This window comes from Astatotilapia calliptera, chromosome 2 (genome assembly GCF_964374335.1).
Source record: "Astatotilapia calliptera chromosome 2, fAstCal68.1, whole genome shotgun sequence".
In the NCBI taxonomy this organism is placed as follows: Eukaryota; Metazoa; Chordata; class Actinopteri; order Cichliformes; family Cichlidae; genus Astatotilapia; species Astatotilapia calliptera.
The window spans coordinates 37,028,533-37,051,630 of NC_137423.1; the positions used below are offsets into that span (position 1 = coordinate 37,028,533).

At 41.3% G+C, this 23,098-nt stretch overlaps 1 protein-coding gene across 12 annotated transcripts in view; it reads right to left on the reverse strand.

Annotated features, from left to right (window-relative positions):
* The window catches only part of enox2 (ecto-NOX disulfide-thiol exchanger 2), a 186,741-nt gene that overhangs the window by 14,430 nt on the left and 149,213 nt on the right, over positions 1-23,098 (reverse strand). For all 12 annotated transcript variants that reach the window (XR_003270064.2, XM_080289672.1, XM_080289641.1 and 9 more), the window contains 6 exons: positions 20,512-20,718; positions 16,026-16,259; positions 14,524-14,736; positions 11,036-11,142; positions 6,304-6,418; positions 1,708-1,895 (listed from right to left, as the gene is read on the reverse strand). Coding sequence is in view for 11 of the 12 variants with exons in the window: in XM_080289672.1 (XP_080145798.1) it covers positions 1,708-1,895; positions 6,304-6,418; positions 11,036-11,142; positions 14,524-14,736; positions 16,026-16,259; positions 20,512-20,718 (1,064 nt within the window). In the remaining variant the exon portion in view is untranslated. The remainder of the gene's footprint in view (positions 1-1,707; positions 1,896-6,303; positions 6,419-11,035; positions 11,143-14,523; positions 14,737-16,025; positions 16,260-20,511; positions 20,719-23,098) is intronic.

Here is a 23,098-nt window from a genome sequence, read left to right on the forward strand (position 1 = left end):
GTGTGGACGCTGACAAAGGAGAGGTATCCCATTGCAGCGCCTTCCAGTTCATTTAATCCATTCACCTAATCTTTTCATAAACACACCACGGGATATGCAAGTTGGAAAGGTAATTACTCTCCGTGAGCAGAAATGAGCAGTGGGGGTTTAATGGATTTTTCTTCTTCTAAACATGAATTGATCATAATTTCCATTACCTGAGACACCCAGAGTGAGTCAAACTTTAGCATTGTAAAGGCAGATTTAAGGATTTCTGACAGCCTATGGCTGCTCATTTCAAATTTAGAAAGATTATTAAGCTGTCAGGTAAAGATCTAGTAGTTAAGATAATATTTCAGTGATCGTTTTGATCTTAATCAGCAGATCCGGTTCACAATGCTGAAACAGAATTAGAGTTAATTGAACTTACGCATGTCCTTGTTTCCCCATTTTGCTGCAGAACGACTCAACAGACCTTATAAAACTGTTTGCTGATCTGCTGTTTTCAAGGTCAAGAATAAAAGGCTCCAAAGGTAACCCATACAAATAATAAAAACTTTAAATGACTTAGCCAATATAGTCTTAAAGATTATCTTCTTTACTTTTGGACAGCTTTCAGTGTGGCTGCTTTTCCCCCTAAAACATAAAAAAATACTAAAGCCAATTCCTTGTAGAGGATCAACAGCGGTGATGAGAGGTGTGTCCTCAGCTGTGACCCAGCATGTAGGCGTGTAGGGTCAGGAGGGTGATCCAGGGGATCTGGGTCACTTTGCACCTTCACTTTGTCCCCAGACTGTTCTGACTGCAATTTTCCACAATCTGGAAACCAGGTGGAAACTCTGCAGGCACTGTGGAGGCACAAGTGCAAGGGGACCAGAAAAAACACTTCTGTGTAGGGATGTAAAACATGAGCTGAACGAAAATGGGTCCAGAGGTGCATGAAAAGATAATGCTGCATGTGAGGATGCATGAAGTCAAATTATTTTTGGAGTTTTAGGAGCCTATTAACTAAACTTTGTAGACTTGAACCTGTAAAATGTCTGCACATGCTTTGTGACATTACTGACCACCTCAGCCTCCTATCTTTCAGAAAACTTGACCTCACTCCTTGACCTTGGGGTTGAGGTCTTTTTTTGCCTGTCCCGTTTGGGTCTTTTGCCATCAGAATTATTGTCTAAAGGCAAAGAAAGATGCCCAAATGTTTTAAAACACTTAGATGGGTTCTTTTCAAAGTAGGAAATGTAAAAAGTTATTCAGCAACTTTTAGATTGAAACCTAGTTCATGTCATTAAAATCCTAATAATGTTTTTTCAATATCTTTTTTTGATTAAATGGTCTGAAATGGTTTTAATAGGCTTGGGTTCGTTCCAAGAACATGCTGTTTGAATCGCAGCACATAGCTCTCCAGTTCCAAATAAAACCCGTTCTGACAGTGAACAAGTGTTCCAGTAAAAATATTTTTCAGCTGCTCTTCACAGATGCTCCAGACAACTGTGCTTCTCTACGTGCTCCCAAATAGCACTTAGCTACCATTTAAAGTGCTGGGTCATGGATAAATGACAGCGAAGGTTTCAGCTTGCATAGAAAATTCAACGAGTTAACCTGAGCGACCTTGTTGGTACAAAGTACCCAGTGCCGACAGGAACCAATAGGAGATTAAACCCACTGATGGACAGAAGGCTGGAAGATGGTGTCTCTGTATGCTTCTGTGTAGACAATAAGCATCACCTTCTGCATGCCTTGTAGAGCCTGCTGCAGGAAGCTGAGCTGCTGTGAGTGAGTGTTGTCCTCCTCGCTCCTAATTGGCTGATTTTTGCCTTGTTCTTGTTTTAGCAGCTCCACCTCGTTCCTGTAGGCGTCCAGCTGGCAGCGTAGGGAGTCGTTCTCCTCCTTTAATGCCTCTGCTTGGGAAACTCCTACATAATAAACACAGAGAAAATTAAATATTCTGGTTATCATGGATCGCCACCGGTCATTCCATGTATTCATTTAACACCCCTAACAATACAAATTCCAGTTGAGATAAGGCTCAGTTTTACTGTGTCACTCCTGATACGGTGCTCTTGAGTTTTCCCCGAGCTGTTTGTCCTCTGAAGACGTATATATTAAAACACAAAGAAGATAGTAAAGGTTGCACCTCTGACAGTGACATGTGCAGTCATGATTGCATCACTCCTCATTCACAGAGGCAACAGCAGGAGGTGACTATTAGAGCGTTGATAACAAAAGAGTTAGGACAGAGCATGACAGAAAAAGATGGTATTTATCTACAAAGCAGCTGACATCAAAGCTCCAGAAAGCTTGGTTTACATCCCATTATTTTACCCACTGTCATTTTATTCGCAGTTGGAGGATTTCTTTCACTTGGATAGGCATGAAATTTACATACCATATTCCTGATAATATAATGAAGCATTTTCTGTTTGCAACCACTTTGATTTGCACCTCTGACTGGCTTCAGCTACCCAACAATAATGGCTGAGGCACAAAGGCAGCCATCAAGGTCAGAAATAATGGTCAAAAACTGATATCTCAGAAATAAAGTTGAAGAAAAAGCTAAAGAATGTGTAGTGATGGGATCGTGTTACCTGCGACGTGTTATGTTTCTGATATATAATTGGTAAAAATCGAATTTAGTAATAAATATATCATCGAAACAGTACTTTGTGTTCACAAGTCAGGCTACGGTGATTTTTGAGATGTGGCTTCTTTTTGATCTAAACTGAACACCTGGAAAATTTCAGATCTGCTAAAATCCAGAGGCAGACACGCCCTTTGGTGCAGGTTTTGCCAGAGAAACATTTTGCCACGTCTGCACACAGACACATACAGATTCACAAGATGAAAATCATGCCAGCTAGAGTATCACGGCTGGCAACAACTCACTGCTATATCCTGGACTTCAGCTCAGGCACATTTACTTTTCACTGCCATCAGGCGACACCCAGCCTCACAGATCTATCTTTAACAACGTATGTAATTCTTTATCTTAATAATTCAGCCAAGGACTAAAATACATTTTCAAACAAACCGTTGGGTTTAACAGTGAACTGAATAATGTAGTGTGCATGAAGTGTGGTCTCCCAGTGAGTTTGTCTGTTTTTTCATTCAGATAAAATAGATGCCAGGAGAAGATGGACTCAAGCTAGGGAGAGACCTAGGTGAGAAAAGTGACACAGAAGCTTATTGTAGTTTCCATGAAAGTAAACCGCTATGAAAGTCTATTTCAGTTAGCCAGTTGCTACAATAAGCTAGCCAATAGGTTCCACTGCTAGCAGGGTTAGCTTACATTTGCACACAGTTCAATACAAAGTACTGAAAGCAGTGAAACATCACTTATAATGTCTATAAAGAATTTTCCTTTTGATGTAATTATAAGAAAGGCTGGACCATGATTATTAATTCCCATCTTTAAAGTTTGATGCTTCAACTTTTTTTACTTCAATATGGACCTTTTGTATGCAGAAATATTTTTCTGCCAGTCACAGTTATAAGTTACACTTATGAACCTCATACAAATCCCAATTTAATCCCCGCTTATAGCAAAACAAATACATACGATGTTTGATCAACTGAGAAAGTGCTGTGTCTCCAGGTTAACAGTGAGGATATCATTCAAAGACATTTTGAAATTGGAACCAGAGGCTCCTTCCCTTTCATAACTTGAATGACAGCGGCTTGGCAAGATATTAAAAAGAAAAAACAACTCGCATCACATTTTGAGTAAATCCAGACTGATGAACAAGTTCACTATATGAAATTTTATACATAGCTGACCCAGGGAGGAAAGCTTGGAGAAAACTTTACATTGCTACCCATAATGCTTTTCCTTATTTTCTGTGTAGTGCATGCTTACACTAAGCACTGCAGAACTTTCAAACACTGAGGTCAATATATATGAAAGTTATCCCTGTGAGCCAAAAGCTCGGGCTGCTCTAAATGTTTACTTTGAGGCATATTTTCTACTCTGGGCTCTGTAAAATGTCAATGACACTGGATAAACTGATATGGCCACACCAGGCCAACAGCACTAGCTGTGAAAGACGGCCCCAACAACTCCTGTTCAAACGCTTTTAGTAGGGGTAGCAAATCAAAGAAACGCTGGGAAAGGAAAGAGGAAGGGAACGAAAGCAGCTTGTTTTAGACCAGTGACTGGCTGGACCAAGCTGAGGGGTTTGCACTAATCCACAGTATAAGATAAATACAGATTTTACAAAACTGTTACTGATGCAAAGCTACAATTTTAGAGTCCACGAATGAAAACAAGACTTTGGAAATGAGCATAAGGCAGAGGTGGTTAGTGTCCTCACAGGAGAAAAGGTTGCTGTAAGCTGCGGGCTCGCTTTGTGGTGTTTGAATGCTCTCATTGTTTCTGTGTAAGTTTTCTCCAGGCACTCTGCTTTCCTCCAGTAGTCCAAAGATGTGTGTGTAAAGCTAATTGGTGATTCTAAACTGCTGATCTGTCCAGGATATACCCTTATGTCAGCTGAAAAAGGGGCCTCCCCCCATCCCCCTTAAACCAAAGCAGAAAGGGTAGTTAAGCAAACAAGCATTGTAGGTCCCCTTTAGAAAGCAGACTGGGTAACCAAATGTAAATGATATTTAGCTACTTTTCAAGCATTCTAACACAAAAGGGCCCAAAGTCCAACAGTACAATGCTGTCAAGTTGGTGGAGCACTGTCACTTCTATATACCATGTCCAGGGATCAAACACCTGTAGTATATATTAATGTACTCAAAGCTGTAATAATACCAGAGTGTTCTAGCCAGTAGCTCTCATCTGGACATTTGACCTGACCTACTGAGTAAAGGAGTAGATTGGGAGGAGGTATTATTCCATGAGATCTGCTTAGCTCCAAAGATGTCCACTACTATATCGGTTCTGCTCTCCTACTGCAAGCCTTGAGCAGAAGCTCTTTGGGAAACTGCAACACACTGACTGGACTGGGGAGATAAGCCCCATCCTGTGTGAGTGAGTGTGTGCATGAAAGCATGTCTTGTTAGGTTTTGTGTGGGTGTTCACGAGTGCTGCCTGCAGTCTATCATGGAGGACCATTGGCAGTGTTAATGAACTCTTGCTGGGCGTGTGTGTGTGTGTGTGTGTGTGTCCACGCTGGGTTTGTGTGTGCTCTTTCCTACCAGCAAAATGAAGGTTTGAGGTGAGAAGTGTATTGATCTGAGAGCCTCATCAGCTTGGTGTGAGGAGATGTCAACTGCTTGGCCAGATTCTGTTACGTAACAGGCAAAGCTATCGACCTGCAGATATCCGCGAGTGTGCACGTAGGCATACACCTTCGGGTGTACAGTCATGCAGAGAAGCGGCTCTTTTGCCTTCTATTCTGTGCATGAGTCAGATGCGGAGCATCGATTCCCTTTTTAAGAGGCTGCAGTCATAACACAGGTGTTTTTAGCCGGGATGGTTGACGTGTAAACATGCCCGTTTGCTTAAAGGTTAGTGAGTGTGTGTGTGTGTGTGTGTGTGTGTGTGTGTGTGTGGGGGGGGGGGGGGGTGCAACACTCAGCCTGTCAACACAAATACGAAAAAGTGTCACATTAACACCTGCCACCTCAGCCAATCCTGCAGCATTGAGTGAAATGACAGGTCTTTGACAGCAATGCTAATTAATGATAGCTAAACAGCAAGGCTGCAAAAGAGAAGGGGCTGAAGTGACGAGTGCATTTACATACATTTGCATGCTAATTAGAGATGCTGTCATATTAGCAAAAGGCAGAGATCAGGCTGATTAACAGCCAAGAAGAAACCACACATCTGAGACATGAAAAGAGGCACAGAACATGGGATGAAGAGGCCTCACATGTGGTTCCCTGCATGTTGCACCAATGACTACTATAGAATTATTGGGTTATTGTTATGGGGTTTGAGGGATTAGCAGCATCATTAACTTTTGTTGCTTCAGCAAACACAAAGAGTCTCCTTTGAGGGAGCAACAGAAGATTATGGCACTTCAGTGATACCCCAATCTGAAATTAGATGGCAGCTGGCAGATGTGGACAGATTGGTACATGTACATGCTCCTATGTGTACATTCACTGGGGTGGACTGAGGTGAATGACATTCAGCACTTATGTTCAACATTAACTCAGGCTAGCCTGCATATTGTCAGCAACTTGATGTAGTCTGAATGTGTTTTTTTATTCATGCAGGCATGTCAGGTGCTTGGGGGATGATTACTGTCGTTTCAGTCAAACAGAGCTGTCTCCCTCAGTTATTTAACAGTCTCTGTGCTGATCCTTTGGAAATCGTGATCAGTGTACTTCCTGTCAAGATGACAGAAGTGCTGAACTGTGGATGCATATGCATACCTGAGTCCTCAGAGTCCTTGCTGTCAGGGGCATCCTCCATATCATCATCAGACATCTCCATCTCCTCCTCTCGTCTGATGCCCATCAGCTGCTCGTTGTGCATGTTTCTAATCTCCTGCAAAACACAGTGAAAAGAGCGACGGGTCAAAACTGCAAAGACTCCAGAGTGATGCACATTTTAGCAGGTGCTGATCAGTAAACTCCTTCAAAGTTGACGCTAAAGGAAAACTGAGCTGCAAAGGAAAACTTTTAACATACTGGTACAGAACAAAGGAGTGCAGCTGCAGAGAGATAAAAAGGATGATATCAGAGCTAGGGCTCAGTTCCTTCTATGGCTCGGAAATGGGGTATATGGTAGCACATATACAATGAGACCTCACCGTTTTGTACTTGGAGAAAACAGTACACATTAAAGCAGCCATACAAATGCAACTCTACCATCTGTCAATGAAATCAAAGCTCCTCAATTTCACTACACACTGATTCACAACAACAAACCATGATAAGTGTCTCGGTGCACATTGCGCCTGCTGCTGGTTTTTATGCCCATGTTTTATTCTAATTGAGGGCACATCTGGAAACACCAGCAGTAACTGTAAAATACCAATCTTCTCCATTTCATTTCACCCTCACAGACAGAATCGCTAATGACTACATCCATCTGGAGACCAGTAACCAGAAGCAGGTTTCAAAATGGTTTAAAGATTAAGGTCATACCACTGAAATGGAGTGGCTGTAATTGAGACAAAACCTTCCAGGTTTGTGCTGAGAGAAAGTCAAAACCAACAAACGAATAAACATATGGTCGACTGTTAATACTAAGACTATCCTACCACATCTTCATTGTTTGGTCTGTGTCTGGACCTTTATGTAACATGCTTGCATTTTAGTGTAAAATATACATCTCGAAAGAATTATAATGCACAGCTAATTTAGATGTACGATGCATTAGATACACGATTACATGCTCTGACAGGCCTAATATTTTAGCTTGTGCTGCAAAAGGGGTGAGGACTTGATTCACACATGTATGCAACACATATTAATGAATATAATAAAAGCAGTTGTTAATATAACAGCTGCACAATCATCTATAGAGCTCAACCTTTGTTGCAGCTTAACGGTTGAACTTTGAGGCAGCCGATTTAAAGCCAAAGGCATCGATCAATATCATCTCACCATGATACTCCTCTCTCCTGCGACTTCACTCATTTACAGCATTTAGCGATCAAAAGTGATTTAAACTTTGACCTCCATTTATTTGTGTTGTCCTCGGGATTCCCATACACTTGTTTGCCATACACCTAGGGGTCATTTTTGACCCGAGGACAACACAAGGGTTAAATCATTAAATATATGATTTATGCTTTAGAACAAACGCAAAACATACAAGCCATCACTTAACAAGCCTGCATGAGCCTCTAGTGTCTTTCAAAGGAGTTTTTTCAAAGCATGATATTCTCTTCATGTATTACACACAACTACACGGACACATTATCAACAGGGTGTCTCTTAGGCAATCAATGAAATAAAGACAGTGAAACATGAAAACAAGTATTTACTGAAATAAATACAGAAAGACACATATGGGGAGTGCTGTGTTTACAAACACCATCAGTAGATAAAAAGTGCAAAATCAATGAAATAACAATTTCTAAGGGAGGGAGCAAAAAAGCCGCCCAAGCAGCCCAAGAGTAAATACATTTAAAACCATCTGTCAGCTGATGTTATCAGCCTGAGCCCGTGGCACAGGTCAAACAGGTACTCGAAACACACAAGCACATGTGGAGAAACAACCCTCTGTGCACAAGCACACATCCACTGCATGTACACAAACACACCACATAAAAACAGAGAGACAGCTGTTGTCTGATTCTGCCTGTGAGCTGCAGCTCCTCAACAGCGCCGCCCGTTAGAGGTCTGCGCGGGAATGTTTTTTTAGTCCCGCTCCCGCCCGCTCCCGCAAGGTTTTGTACCGCACCCGACCGCTCCCGCTGTATATTCAGTCTTTGTTCACCCGCTGCCCGCTTAGAATAATTTTCTACCCGACCCGACCGTTCCCGCTAAATTTAGATCTGGTTTCCAAAATCTCACATTTAAATGGGGTACCACCAAAAAATAGAGATAACAGATAAAACTGCAGGTTGTGCAATGATTGTATTTATTTTTCTTAAACAAGATGCATTTATCTGTCAACATGCAACATTTATCTTTTAACATGGAAAACGTGTTGCAAAAATAAAATAAATAAAAACGAATACAGCATTGTGGCCTACTGCAAAAAGCACTGATCCATGCGCTCAGTGCGTGTAACAGGCGTGAGCACTGGCTGTACCAGTGCTCAATTAGAATGAGGAAATCACAGATATGCTGTTCCGAAAAAATGTCGGGCACGCTATATTTTCAGACCGCCCGCTCCCGTTCAAATTACACCAGAGTTACCGACCGCTACCGCATTTTATTTGGAAATTTATTCCCGCGCCGCAAGAAATCTGGTCGGGTCCCGCGGCTCCCGCGGGACAGCCGCGGGAATGCAGACCTCTACCGCCCGTTCCTCTATTATTCGCCTTTAGGCCACAGAGTGATACTGGCTGCCTCTGATGTTAAACTGTCCCCAAACAAACACACTTACTTACCGATTCTCTATACACTGGACAGCGGCTGCAAGCACTACAGCCTCTAAGACAGATAGGCATGAACAAAATAAAACCATTATTTGATAGTAATGTAAAGAAATGATCAGCTTTAATGGTTAAAGTCGAAGCATCCACCTCTACAGCCACATGCAGTTTTTGACTTTTTAAACCCATTGTTTTGGTTCTCTGACCTTCACACACAATGTGTAGTTGCCTTTCTCACTTCTTGTTACACGTCCATATATAACTAAAGGTAACAGCTTCCGGCTCACGCAGCTGAGTGCACTATACCAACCCAGCAATATAGGCGTGGATGTGTTTCTTGTAAGCAATCATGAAATGCAAGTGCACTTTTTGGAATTGTAAGCATTCAGTGAAGCATAAAGGAGCATTGCCTCCTTAGAGGTTGGTTTTTTTCTATACCTAACGTGAGTAATTGTTCCCTATTTATTTAATACATTTTACAAGAGTTTTTTTTTCTGCCTGCTGCAGGTTAAGCTCAAGTGCCAGACTGATCCAAAGCAATGAGCTGACAGATACTAAAACACCTCACAGTGTTTGAATGTACAGGGAGTAAGGGCACCGAGTGATTTATTAGGATAATCTATACTTGAAGACGCCTACAGGTTGCATATGACCTCGCTAGTTACGATTACTTTCCCCCAGGCCCTGAGCCCTAACAGCCAGAGATAAAGACTCAACTCGGGTTTATGCTAACCCAACAGCTAGAGTTGAAATTACTTCACTTATCGCTCACTTTGAGACAAGCACACAATGTCACGAAGTGTCTAAATCGCTTCTCAGCGATTGTAAGTGTAAAACAGCCTGAAGAGAAAACACTTCGAAGGATGTTTCAAACAGGGATGTTTCCTTGTATCAGGACATATTTAGCAGCAGTGTCCACCCACCGTGGTCTCTTTTGTTTACATTTAGGGTCATACTGTACACTCAAATGTATGCAAGGCAGGAAAAGAACAGAAAAAACCCCAAGGCCTGATGTAAACACTGTTCACAGCATAAGAGATTTGAAAACTTTCAATATCTAAGAGTATGTTTTTATATATGTACAAAAGTATGATTCGCCAGTGAGTGTATTGCTTAAGGACTGAGTGAGGAATGGCAACAAAACAAAAGGGTCTTTCCTGATGGCAGCATGTGCAATTAAATATGCATCATTCTGCTTTCTCTTACTCAGAGGCCTTAACATGAGCCATTATAAACACAATTTCCATGCTCATAATTCTGCAGTACATCTGATAATTGGAGCGACATTTCTGATTTGCACCACCACCTACCTTCAATGTGAAGTTTTTTTGCACAAGTTGACTGCTGCTTCTGCTATGACTTATTTTGTTATTAATGAGCATCTTAACTGGGCTTTAACTTGCATCTTAAAACGGTTGTTTTTCATACTATGGTTCAAAGAAACTTACCAATCAGATATGCTCATATATGGTCCATTAGACGCAGGACTGCAACACATGCCAGACCCTCCATTACATACAACCCATCATCATGTCAATTAATGTTCCATTTGGCAGAGAGAGAAAATAGCAAGCAGACAGCAGATGACAAAAGTGCTGTTAGACTTGAAAATGAATATGCTTTTAGCTCTCAATATATGTCCCTCAATCATTTACTTCAGAGAACGAAAAAAGCCCCCCCAAAATCAACATCTTCTAATTTATTGGTGAAGAGGGCAGGGAAGGCTTGTACAGATTTACCTTTCTTCTTGAACACACTTAGGGGTGGAAGAAACAGACTCACCAAGCACCTTGTATCTCTTCATGGGGGAGGCAAGGCTGGAGGAAGGAGTGGAGGAGGAAAGGGCAGAGGTCTGGGCCTCAGTCTGTGCCTGGATCTCGCAATGACTCGATTGAGAAGGCACCTGCTCTGCAGCCTTGCTTCAGTCAAAGTACTTACTATTACAAGGGCTCTGCCCTTTCCTATTATTTCTTTATTATTACCATCACCTCTTTGGTATCAAACAACATTTTAAAGAGCTTTACATTGAGAAGGCGTAAAACAAAGTGGGATAATGACTAATTTTTTCCATAAATGATGTGATTGACACAGTTAAATCAAAATGTACCAACCTCTGCTTGTTTGCGCCACATGTCCAGATTCTTGCGCTGAGCTTTGGAGAAATGGTCCCATGCCTTTTGTTTGGAAGCAGCTTGGAATACAGACACAATCTGTTCAACTGTGGCAGGATGCAGGGAAGGACCAGTGACCACCCAAAGACAGAGAGAGAGAGGGAGAAAGAGAGAAAGAGAGAGAGGACAGTTGGGAAGGAGCAGAGGAGTGAAAAAGCGGAGTCAACTAGGGATGTAAAGAACTGTGTGTGTGTGTGTGTGTGTGTGTGTGTGTGTGTGTGTGTGTGTGTGTGAGAGAGTGTGTGTGTTCGTTCAGTGGTATATGCATGCGTGTGTTCTACTTACCAGCTGATGCCAGTGCATCATCCTATGGGAGAGTGATCAGATAGTTCCCACAAGCAAAAGTTCAAGAAATTATACAATTTCCGCAGAGCGTGCTTGAATTATATGAGACAAACTGGTTTCTGCAGAGCAGTTGCTCTTTAGCACATGTCTACTCTTGACTTTAATTACCAACACGGCTCTATAGCACAAATTGATTATTTTAGTTCAAGCTGACACAAACATAACCACTGGATCACTAAACTTGGCAGTTATTCATGAACCCCAGAGGATAAACTCCCCTGAAATTTTCTGAAGGAACATCTTGTAGTTCTGTAGCTATCTTGAAATATTTCCAGGCACATATTTGGGAAGCTACTTCACTCAGCTTCTTACTACAAGCAAGCAAATTAATGGGTAATCTGCATTTAACAGGTATGGTATAATTAAACCGAGTGGCTTACGATTAGCCAAATACACCACCATGTCTAACAAATTTGAACATACCGAATTCAATCTTGACACTGACTGAAGAGTTACTCATATCTTCTTTTTTCCTGTCAGTTCAGGTGCTTTTAAATGCCAGGTGGGAATATCACAGGTTTCCCCAAAAATGTCAGCTTTCCAGTCATAATTACATCTTGGATGCTGAAGTTAATACTAGTTAAAAAAGACAAATTATAGTACCTCACATGTGACTTGAAGAAAGGAAGGAGTACAGTGTCTCAGAGCTGCGAGCATGGCTGCAGACTTATTGTTTAATGAGGGACATTTTGCTCAGCAACTGCCAGCTGCCAAAAATAACCAAGGCCGACTCTCAGTATGCTACCGTTGACCACAATGCAGCTCCACTGCAGACGTGGGCTCTCAAGAACCTTGCCCAAGGACAACAAGTTGTTCAAGTAAGAGTGTTCCTGATTTATTTTTCCTGTGCAAATGCCATAAGCTCCATGCCGCTGCTAAAACCTTTTACACGACTGTAACTACAAAGTCGTTTAAAGGGTAGAGACTCGAGTCTGGACATCGTGCCTAATTAGCACGAGGCAATAAGCCAGAACCTTTAACTTTAGGGTCTCCATTTACTCTGGAAGCGATGTGGTTGGGGACAGCTGCTCTGGGTCTAAATATATTCTGTGTCAGATTTTGTCTTATGTGCAGTACATCAACTGAGTGATTTTTCCACCACCAGCTACCTGTCTGTTGTCATGCAGGTGGTCATGGGTGGTCTGTGTATCTCAGAAGCCCTAACTCACGCAGAGGGGGAGCCAATAAGACCTCCAGTTAAGTGTGCGTTGGTGTGTGTGTGTTTGCAGAGTGGTGAGAGATAGCACAGTTCAAGGATCAATATCATCTTCCCAGCACCCTGTAATTTGATGGATCCAATCGATGGTCAGGGCAAAGAAGAGAGGCACATGTTCAGACAGGCTTTCAGGCCTGTGAGCATTTATGGAAATATTTATACATTTTGTATACTACTCGTCTTCGACACAGCAGAAAGTCGGTCAAATACAACCTCTTCACTGTCAATTATCTGGAGTTTCTGGAGAAGCAATGTGCTTTTGAGTCTGTTTTTTTCAGGGCTTTAAGTAACACAACTTCAAATCTAGTGAGGTAGCAGCAGAAGCCAGTATCTCAAAACCTGGGCATATGCAATGTGACTGTATGCAACAATAGATACCACTAAAGATTAAGTGAACATGTTTTTGTTAAATTTGGGATAAGAGATATCCTGTAAGGTGACATATAGCTTCACAAACTACAATTTGTGGACGGCAAGTAGTAAAGCAGACAGACTTTAACTGTTATGACAAATAAAGCCTCCCCCACAGGCTGAGTTACAGTATCAGGAAAAAGCTAAGAATTTATGTTTGGCTGAAATAATTGAGAATGGCCAATACAAAATAACAACAACAACAACAACAACAACAACAACAACAACAACAACAAACAGGCCTGCCTCTCTTTCTGGTTTATACAAAGAACTATATACCCACCATCTGTGTTTTCCATGTGCATTGTTTATCTAATAAAAATGAAACAGCGAAACTAGCGACCGTCTCTAATGACGTTACGTTGTATTTAACATGCATGTGGTGACAAAGTGTTGCAGACTTTAGTGTAAATCAGCAGCCGAAGAGCTGAAGCTGCCAAAGGTGGGTTTCTCCATTTCATTATGCCTTTGGCTTTTTATCAACATCAGTGTGCAAAGCATTCCCTGTACATGCTTGCTCTCCAGTGTATTCTTGCAGAAAGTATGTTACTACGTCCATCCTGCAACCTTAACATTCCACTCCTGTGTTTTCTTCCAACAACAATATGAACCTTTCATTCCTTTGACTTTTTAAAGAAATATTTTGTATTATAGATGCAACAAAAAGGGAGCAGGAGCCTTACAGGGAACATTTCGTGGCGATCGTGGCTCAAGAGTTGGGAGTTCGTCTTGTAATCGGAAGGTTGCCGGTTCGAGCCCCGGCTTGGACAGTCTCGGTCGTCGTGTCCTTGGGCGAGACGCTTCACCCGTTGCCTACTGGTGGTGGTCAGAGGGCCCGGTGGCGCCAGTGTCCGGCAGCCTCGCCTCTGTCAGTGCGCCCCAGGGCGGCTGTGGCTACAGTGTAGCTGCCATCACCAGTGTGTGGATGTGTGTGTGGATGGGTGAATGATCGTGTAAAGCGCTTTGGGGTCCTTCGGGACTAATAAAGAGCTATATAAATACAGACCATTTTCATTCTTAGGAAAGAAATTAAACTTACCTTTAAGCCATGGTCCCAACAACAATTTAGTACAAGACAAGAGGGCAGCTATGACACTATTAAGCCTAACCTTTAAATCCGCAGTGTGTCGGTCAGTAGTTACATTTGTGTGCAAGCACACGGTCTGTGCATCATGTGAGAGACTGTGAACAATGTCATACTTACTTTTTAGTGGATTACAGTTCTCCAGAATGCAGGCTTGATTTGGATTCTTGGTGCCTTTGCCTAGCTTACAAACTATTTACATTCAATGTGGGTGTGCTATCCTAAAACTTACACTGAACCAAAAAGGATTTGACTCATGCCATCATATCCTCTTCCTGCATTGCACAATAAGGAGCTTACTTACAGTATATACAGTGTAAATATTGAAATATGCAAGTGTGTGTTTGTGAGAGACAGACTGTAGTAACTCACATTGAGCCAGTATACCAGCCAGAGCAGTCTTGAACTTGTCTTTGGCTTCTTCCATCTCTTTTTCATGCTGACTCTTCTCGCTCATCAGCCGGCGGATGTGGCTGTTGGAGGACTGGATCATGGAGTAGAAGTTGTTGGCGTTTCTGCGGTTAACTTCGCCTCGTTCAAGCCAGGTCAGGAGCACACGAACCGCTTCATGAAATTTGCCGTCATCTGGGCAAGAAAGAGTAAGAGTTACGATTGACACGGAAAAGAAAAAACGTGCTGTACCCTGTACAGTCTCACGAAAGGAGAGGAGTGCACCAAACACCAAGCATGATGATAAAGCAGAGACTTCTCACCTATAATCCCATAAGGCTGAAAATATGCTCTGCTTTCTGGTCACTAATAAATGTTTCATATAATAAACTGTGAAACGCAGGAACATTGTAATATTAAAAACATGTTCTCCTGTACTGACCATATACAAAATAAAAGCAGGGTTAATAAGAGCAAGGAAACATTAAAAGCAAGTGCCTCTGGATGAAAGAAAAACAAATTATGACACACAGTTATATATTTGGAAACAAACAACTTTGTGGACTTCAACAACAGCTAAGGGCAGAGACAAGCACCCATTTATAGGGATCTTGGTGAAAACCTCCTCTATAGGTGTCTTGTCATTAAAAGCAGGATCTGAGTTATACAACTGCCTGGGAGAAACGGCTAAATCCTCTTTCCCCTTTGGAAAGAAAACCTAAATCTGAAGCAATAGTTGGGATAAAAGTTTTCACAACAGCAGCCCAAAGTGATCAGAAACAAATCCTTGGCTAGAACGGCACAGTGCTGGAGTTCTTCGCACCAAAGGCTGGGGAAGGGAGAGCTGAAAAAGACTCACGCAGATGGTTGAGAGGCACAAAGTCACAGCCATTTTGTTATTAGGCAACTGTGACTGAGACCTGGAAGTGTCACTGCTCATTAGTGAAACAAGTTTATTCAGCCAGAAACTCGACAGAAAGCCGAGAACGGGAGAAAGAGCTGAGAAGAAAAAAATAGAGAGGATGAGCAGGGAGGAGAGTAGAAGAGAGAGGACGAGATAAGAGAGAAGCATTTGCTGAGGGGAGAGTAAACTGATATACTGTGTTTAACAGCCGCTTCGTCTTTTGAAAGCAAATTTGTTAGAACATCAGAATTACTTTCTCAGATTTACCGGCTGCAGTTTATGGCTGTTCCTGTAATGTCCTGCTCTGGGAAATCCCTGCAAGCACACACACTCGCAGTACTCAACCACTGTCATGACTTATTATCTACCTTGTCAGTTTTTGGATTGCATGAATAAAGACAGTACCATGAGGCCTATTTTTGTATTCTCTCAATAACAATGTGACAGAAGCAAATGATTTTCTTCCACACATGCGACAGGTTCTTCTCTTCTGCCAATCTGTGTTTCTTATGTTTGTGTTGTCATATCCTGCATGCTTTTCATTGTACATGCTTCACAGATTGCCAGCATCCATGTCTACCTTTGATCTTGTCTCCCAGCTGACCGCACTCGTGCTCAGAGTAGTGGACGATGGGAGGAGGGGATGGTGGCCGGAGGCGATCTTCTTCCATCTTGCGTCTGTGACGCTCCTCTCTGGCTAACATGCGCTGGCGACATTCCCACTCATAGAGGTCGTCTCTGGCCTGTGCGAAGTCGACGTGGAGGCGTCCAGTGTCTTTTTTGTCTGTGCTTGAACCCAAACGGATACGATAACCTAGGAAGGAAACGGAAATTGTAAATAAAAGAGAAATAATGGTCGAACGAAGTAGGAGGCGCTTAAGAGAAACTAATGTGGAGGAGCAGAAGGAGCAACGGTAAACGTACCAGTACAAGTGAACAACTTTGTGCACACAGTTTTTATAATGTGATGTGCAATCTGCTTAGTAACAGCGTGATCACAGGTGTTACATGTTAGCCTAACGATTTCAGAATTTAGTCCAAACCACTGCTACATTCTTCCTGTCTCACAAAGCCTCTGGTTTCATTTGTTACTTCACAGTTCAGAACACGAAGGGAAAAAAGTAGAGGGTAACATGTGACATCACTCGTCACAGAGTAACAGTTACGCAGCCTCCTGTGGCACGTAGACTGCTGCAGCAAAGCAATGCAAGGCATGAATGCTTCTAATCCCGGACATCTGTCAAATTCGTACGTCCTGTTTACATCAGTTTCTTATTAAACCGTGCTCATTTGTCTTTGGTACTCTCCATTAGTCTTACACCTTCTACACTGCTCGAAAAACTGAGAAAAATGATTTAAGTTACACTTGACTGAACTGAAAAGCAATACATTTGAAAGGAGTGACACTCTAAAAAGGTATGTGTAGTCGGTGCCACTGGGGATTTCCTCTGAGCCAACAGTAAAACACTTTCCATTACTTTCAACAATGTGTATTTAGATCCAACAAAATCCAGTGAAGACACTTTTTATTGGGATCTACGAGTTGATTCACCTCCAGCATGCCCTCATCATTACTCTCTTTTTCTTGTTAGATCTCTTGGTTTGAGAAGATATATTAGCTGTAGGGTTTGTGGAGTACAGAAGGCCTGCATCCTTTTGGGAATACACAAGGGAGACTTAGAGAGGCCAATTACTTCTCTAGTGGCACTGAAACACCACAATATCCCTCATTACCCCCACTCTTCTCCACACTAGTTCCCACTTATCCCCACTCTCCCCTCCTTACTCAATTTCCACTAATGGCTGGTTGTGGACTGAAGTGAAATCTGGTCCATTTTGTGATTTAATTGCTTCGAAATGATCAAAGTGCATCCAACGTGTGTTTTCGGTCACACGTGTAAGAGTGTGTTTTCCAACTGAGCAAAGTAATGATGTGCAGAGTGATTTACTGACAGACACAACACACTCTCATCAAAGGAAAAATAAAAAGAGGGTGAAACAGTGTTGGATGCCAACAACAACAAACAAAAAAAAAAAGCAGGAAAAGAAATGAGCGCGATTTCAGGGTCTCGACTGTCTGCTCCCTCTGCTTCAGGCTCCCAGTCTACTACTGCTCCAATATTTCATATGAGGAGATCTTGGTGTGGGCTGCTTGAGTGGGTGTCATTTCTAGGTAGTGTTTGCACAGTGTGTGTGTGGTATTATTTATGGGGGAACTACACAGCTCTGTCAACACTTTAATATATGGACCCCCACTCCCACATCTCACTGTAAGAGTATATGTGGACGAAATCGACGGGTCTCTCATTCAAACCCACACTCAGACATACACACACCTGCCTACCTACCTGCATGGACACACAATAACGCAGAGAATATTCCTGAATTGGGTTAAGAGTTTGGGGGGAGCAGGAACACAGGACAATGTGTTTGCTCTGAGAGATTTAAGATGTCTGTAGTCCAGAAGCTACTGTGGTAATATAGGAGCCTATAAGCCAGTGATACATGGTTAGTAGAGGTTTTTTGCCTTCATGGTAAATGGATTTTTTTGGCACCTGTAGTAGAAAACTCCGCTTAGATCTCTTTCCTTAAGTGACTTAATAGAGACTAGCTAGTTTTTGATTTCTGATGGTGCTCAGTCTAATAAAGAAATACGAAAACATTTTTAATAATTGAATGCTCTTCTTTGTGGTATAGCCACAAAGTTTAACCTTGGGTGCTGAAGGTGAATTACAAATGCACTGATCTACTGGGATTTCCCTGTACCACCATCTCTAGATTTTACAGAGAAAGAAAAAAATATCCAAAAGGTCTTTGTTTGTGGGATTTTGAATATTTAACCACTTGATATAAACAAAGTACGTAGAAGAGCATCTCTAAACGCACAACACACTGAGCCTTGAAGCAGATGGGCTACAGCAGCAGAAGACTGCAGCAGGTGCCACTCCTGTCAGCTAAGAACAGCAATATAAAGCTAAAATTCACACAGACTCACCACAATTGGACAATGGAGGACTGGAAAAAAACTCTGCCTGGACTGGTGACTCTCGATTACTGCGGCAACAGTAGGGTCAGAATTTGGTGTAAACATCATCTATCCTGCCTTGTATCAGACTGGCGGTGTTGTAGTGGTGTGAGGTAGTGCTGGGCGATATGGAAAATTTTTTTTATCACGATATGAATTATTTTATATCACGATAACGATATATATCACGATATACCACCTAACCTGTGGTCATCTAGAAAGTACGCAGTCTGTAAACAGCAAGTGCCGAGGGTGCAGTCTTTGTTGTGAGTTACCGTAAAGTATGTCGCAAATCCGGGTGCACGTACAGCAGCACCAGGTCGCAAACCACAAGACGGAATTTCTTTGAAAAATTATCATTTTTTTTATACTTTATCTTCTCTTGCATAAAGTTAAGAGCATGTGTAGTGAGAAGACAACACTAATATATTTGCCACAGGCTACTTAACCCTTTAAGACCTACCATAGAACCAAGTCCGCCAGAGCTTATCTTTATGTTTTTACATGCTGTAGTGCCATTTGTGGGAGCATTTCAAGTTTCCATACATCAATACAGCCGTTATAGCCCAAATATTAAAAATATGTATGCATTAAGTCCATAGTAACTATATAAATTGCAAAAATTTGTAGTGCAATAAACTACAAAAAATTTAAAATCGTTTTTGTTTTTTTGTTTTTACATTTATTTCTAGTAAGAAAAATTTAAGAGGCTTATCCCTCAAAACTGTAAATACAAAAAAGTTGCACAAAATAGTTTCCAACCACGAGAAATTTATTTTGAGTGTCTTCATAGTTTTATTTCTGAGATACACTAATTTTTATATACTACAGGAAAAATGAAAATAAATATTATAATTATAATTTCTAAGCATCCCAGAAATGATACAGAAAAGCATAAAATCAAACATGACTTTTAAAAACACCAACATAGGCTTATAAGGCCCTTTCGCGGAAATGACGTCACTTCCGGTTTCGGGCAGGTAATGGCGGATGTGCGATAGTTCGTGCTGACGTATATGCCAACGTAGGAAGTGTTATGAACATCAGCAAAGCGTGTTTCTGGAATATTATGCTTTTGTTGCTGCAAGTGCTTCTTATGCAATGTTTGCAAAGCTATATGTGGAAGGAAATCGTGACCTAGGGCAAGCTGATGGCATTAGATGTAAGTACGACTCCGGTTTCACATGCAAAAAAAATTTTTTTTCGCTACCTTACGTGGTTCCAGTTCTACAGGGATTTAAAAATAGTTAGGTAAAACGGAGTTTGCCTGCTCCGACCGGTTGTAAAGGGTTAACTATATATTTTATGTAATAATTTATAAAATTTGGGTTAGAAACGATAGAAGACACTTTTCTCTCGTCCACACGATACATATCGTCATATCGCCCAGCACTAGTTGGAGGGATGTTTTCTGGCAATCCATTGTTTCAACACCGCAGCCTGAGTGCTGCTGCTGACCATGTCCATCCCTTTATAACCACACTGTACCCATCTTCTGATGGCTACTTTGAGTAAGGTAACATGCCACGTCACAAAGCTCAAACCATCACAAACTGGTGTCCTTAACATGGAAATTAGATCACTGTACTAAAAAGGCCTCCACAGTCACCCCATCGCAATCCAGGAAAGCACCTTCGGGTTGTGGTGCAACTGAAAAAAATCTGCAGCAACTGTGTGATGCTATTACGTTATCGTCATGCTATGTTAACATGGAGCAGACTCTCTTATGAATGTCTCCAGCATAATAAGGCAGTTCTCATATCAGAAAGAGGGTCAAACATGGTACCAGCAAGGTTTACACAGCGAGTTGTTTTAGCAAAGGTCTTGATATTTTCTGACAGTTGTTTTGTTTGTTTTTGGTAGGCATTTTACCAAAGCACTGAAGTGCTCAATGAAAACACGGATGGCAGCAGGACATCCACAAGCTCACTTTGTGATTCTTTAAGTGGTACTTGAACTACAGAAATTCACACCACTGCGTTTCATCAGTAAGGCCTTAAACAATAAATAAAATTAAGGCTTTAGATTTGCGACCTCTTACCTGACAGGAAGAGCGCCTTGTCCACAGTTGGCTCCTCCGCAAATCTGATATGGCAAAAGTTCTTCTTGCTTTTGCGTATGGCTGTGATATCGCCACACTGTCCAAAGACCTCCATGATGAGCTGCTCTGTGGCATTTTCTGGCAGACCACCGACAAACACAGTCTTACATCCCGGAGGGCGGTCTCTGGTTGCCGGAGGGGGCAGGTCTGTGACAAAGAACAGCCATGTGTAAGACATCATCAAGTTGAAATATAAATACGAGGCTGGAAAAACTAACAACTCTAATTAGTCGACAGCATTTCTTAATGTTTGCAGTTCAAAAAAGTCCTCTGCAATGTTTCTCAATCACTGCTGTGTGAACTTAAACACAGGCAACCCGAGAACAATTCAGGTAAAACACTTTATTTTGAGCATGAATTTTGCTCCTTGTGAAGATGAAAACAATACAAGCAGCGGTAACCACTGATTGGACTTTGCCAGAGAAAAGTGGTTTTCTTTAAAATTCATTGCAAGAAAAAAACAAAACAAAAACAAAGTAACAAACAGAACTATTATCAACAGCACTGCCTGAAAAATGAGGGAAAATGATTAAAAAACCTTTCATCACTTTGTAATAATAACATTTTGTTCAGCTTTTAATCGAATAGGTGTTTATTTTGTCTTTTTTAAGACATCTGTGTATTAAACATGGAGACAAGTCAAAACTATAGATGAAAATAAAGCAGAACTGCAGCCAACCATAAAAATAAAACCTGGATTATCATGTACAATAAAAATATCCATTAAAATAAAGAGAAGAGAAGACCATTGGTGCTATGAGAAATGCAAAATTTTAATAAATAATTATAGCATAATAAAGGATCCCATCACCAAATAAGCAAGACTGACAAAAGCAAATGCAGCGTAATAGCAGGGCATTAATGAAAAATCCATTTTAGAAAAAGCCTCTACATTCAGACTGAGAATAATGAGGGCCAGATCACAGCAACATTAAAAGAGCAAGATGGCATCTGTATATAATACAAGCAAAAACCAAATTCTCAGGGTGATGCTGTGCATTTTCAGTGAAGTCATTCTAGAATAGAGCACTCATGACCTAAAAAAATTATGAAGCTTAATCATATCATTAATGAATAATGACCTCTTTAAGCAAGAGTTTTTTTGTAAGAGAAACTGAAAAATCAAACCCTCCCATCCATGAAAATGAAATTCTGTTGGCCCCAAAGTGACAGATCTTTTAATGTGAAGGGTCCCTCGCACTGCAGAAATCACTTATTCATCACAGATGAATGTTGACTGATTTAATCTCCAATAGCTACGGCTTCTCATCCATGATGAATATGATTAGCGTGGTCTACGAGAAGTGAACCAGCTAATCAGTGTAGTGCAGAGGATGCTGTATTTCTAGACGTCTACTAGGAAATCTCTGCAATGGGGCTGAACCTGGTTGGATACCTGAGATATAGGAGGAAGATTGGTCAGGATATAGGGGTTTTTAGTAGTAGATTTCAGTAGTGGCATGAAACGAAAAACAAAAAAGTATTTTTTCCTAGTAACAGCTGTTAAGAAAGAGTCTAGCAGCACCCTGAGTTTCCTATTCTGCCTTCTGGATCAGTCTTTAAAGGATTCATCTGTTGACACAAGTGCACACATCTAGAGTGCAGTCAGAAAAAAACTCCCCTCATATTCTCATTATTCTCATATATGCACTGGTGAATACAATTTCAGATTCACGTTACACATGGTTCATGTTTCTTTATATTTTGTTTTGTCATTCAACAACCAAACAGTCTTCCACTGATGCTTGTAAAGCAAGAACTCAAATTTTAATGAAAGCTCTGGATTCAATGCAGCACAGGATTTGATAAAAGAATGACGGAGAGGACGGCACGAGCTGCTGTGTTCTCAGCAGGGTGGCTCATCTCATGCTCAACAACAAACTAGACTGGTAGTGGACTCCTGATGCAGTTTCGGTTTCGGTAACAGTTTAGGATCATTATTAGCTACTATGAAACACTAATGCCTTATTCTCGATCAATAGCCTCCTACTTAACAATAAGGAAGAAAGTCGTCATTAATAAGTTATGTTCTTATATATGTTGTTCTATATATGCTCTGACTTTGTGCTGTACCACAAGAACAGGCATTCTTCGTTCTGCAGCCTCAAACATTTAAACATGTTATTTGGTTACGTTTAGACACCAAAATGACTTTTTGGGTTAAGTTTCAAGGTTAACATATTTACCTGAGGTTTTCTCAATGCTCTGTGTTGTTTTCTGTTCAATCGCTGATTACAGTGAATGATAACTGCCTACTAATCTCTGCAGGCAGGTTTGTAGGGAGATTAGCCTGTTAAAGATCATTCCTATGAGACTCACGAGAACTGATAACAGGAACTCAGTGGGCATTAAACATCTGGATTGGCTGTGCACATAGATAATCCTGCACAACAAAAAGCTCCGTCGGCTGAAAACAATGATTGTTTCGTAGCCTTGAACAATTGCAGCCTCTTTCAACTGCTTTTCAGAAAATCTCTGAAGTGGACGAGTATGAAATGGGATCGTTCTACGTGTAATGACTTCTTGT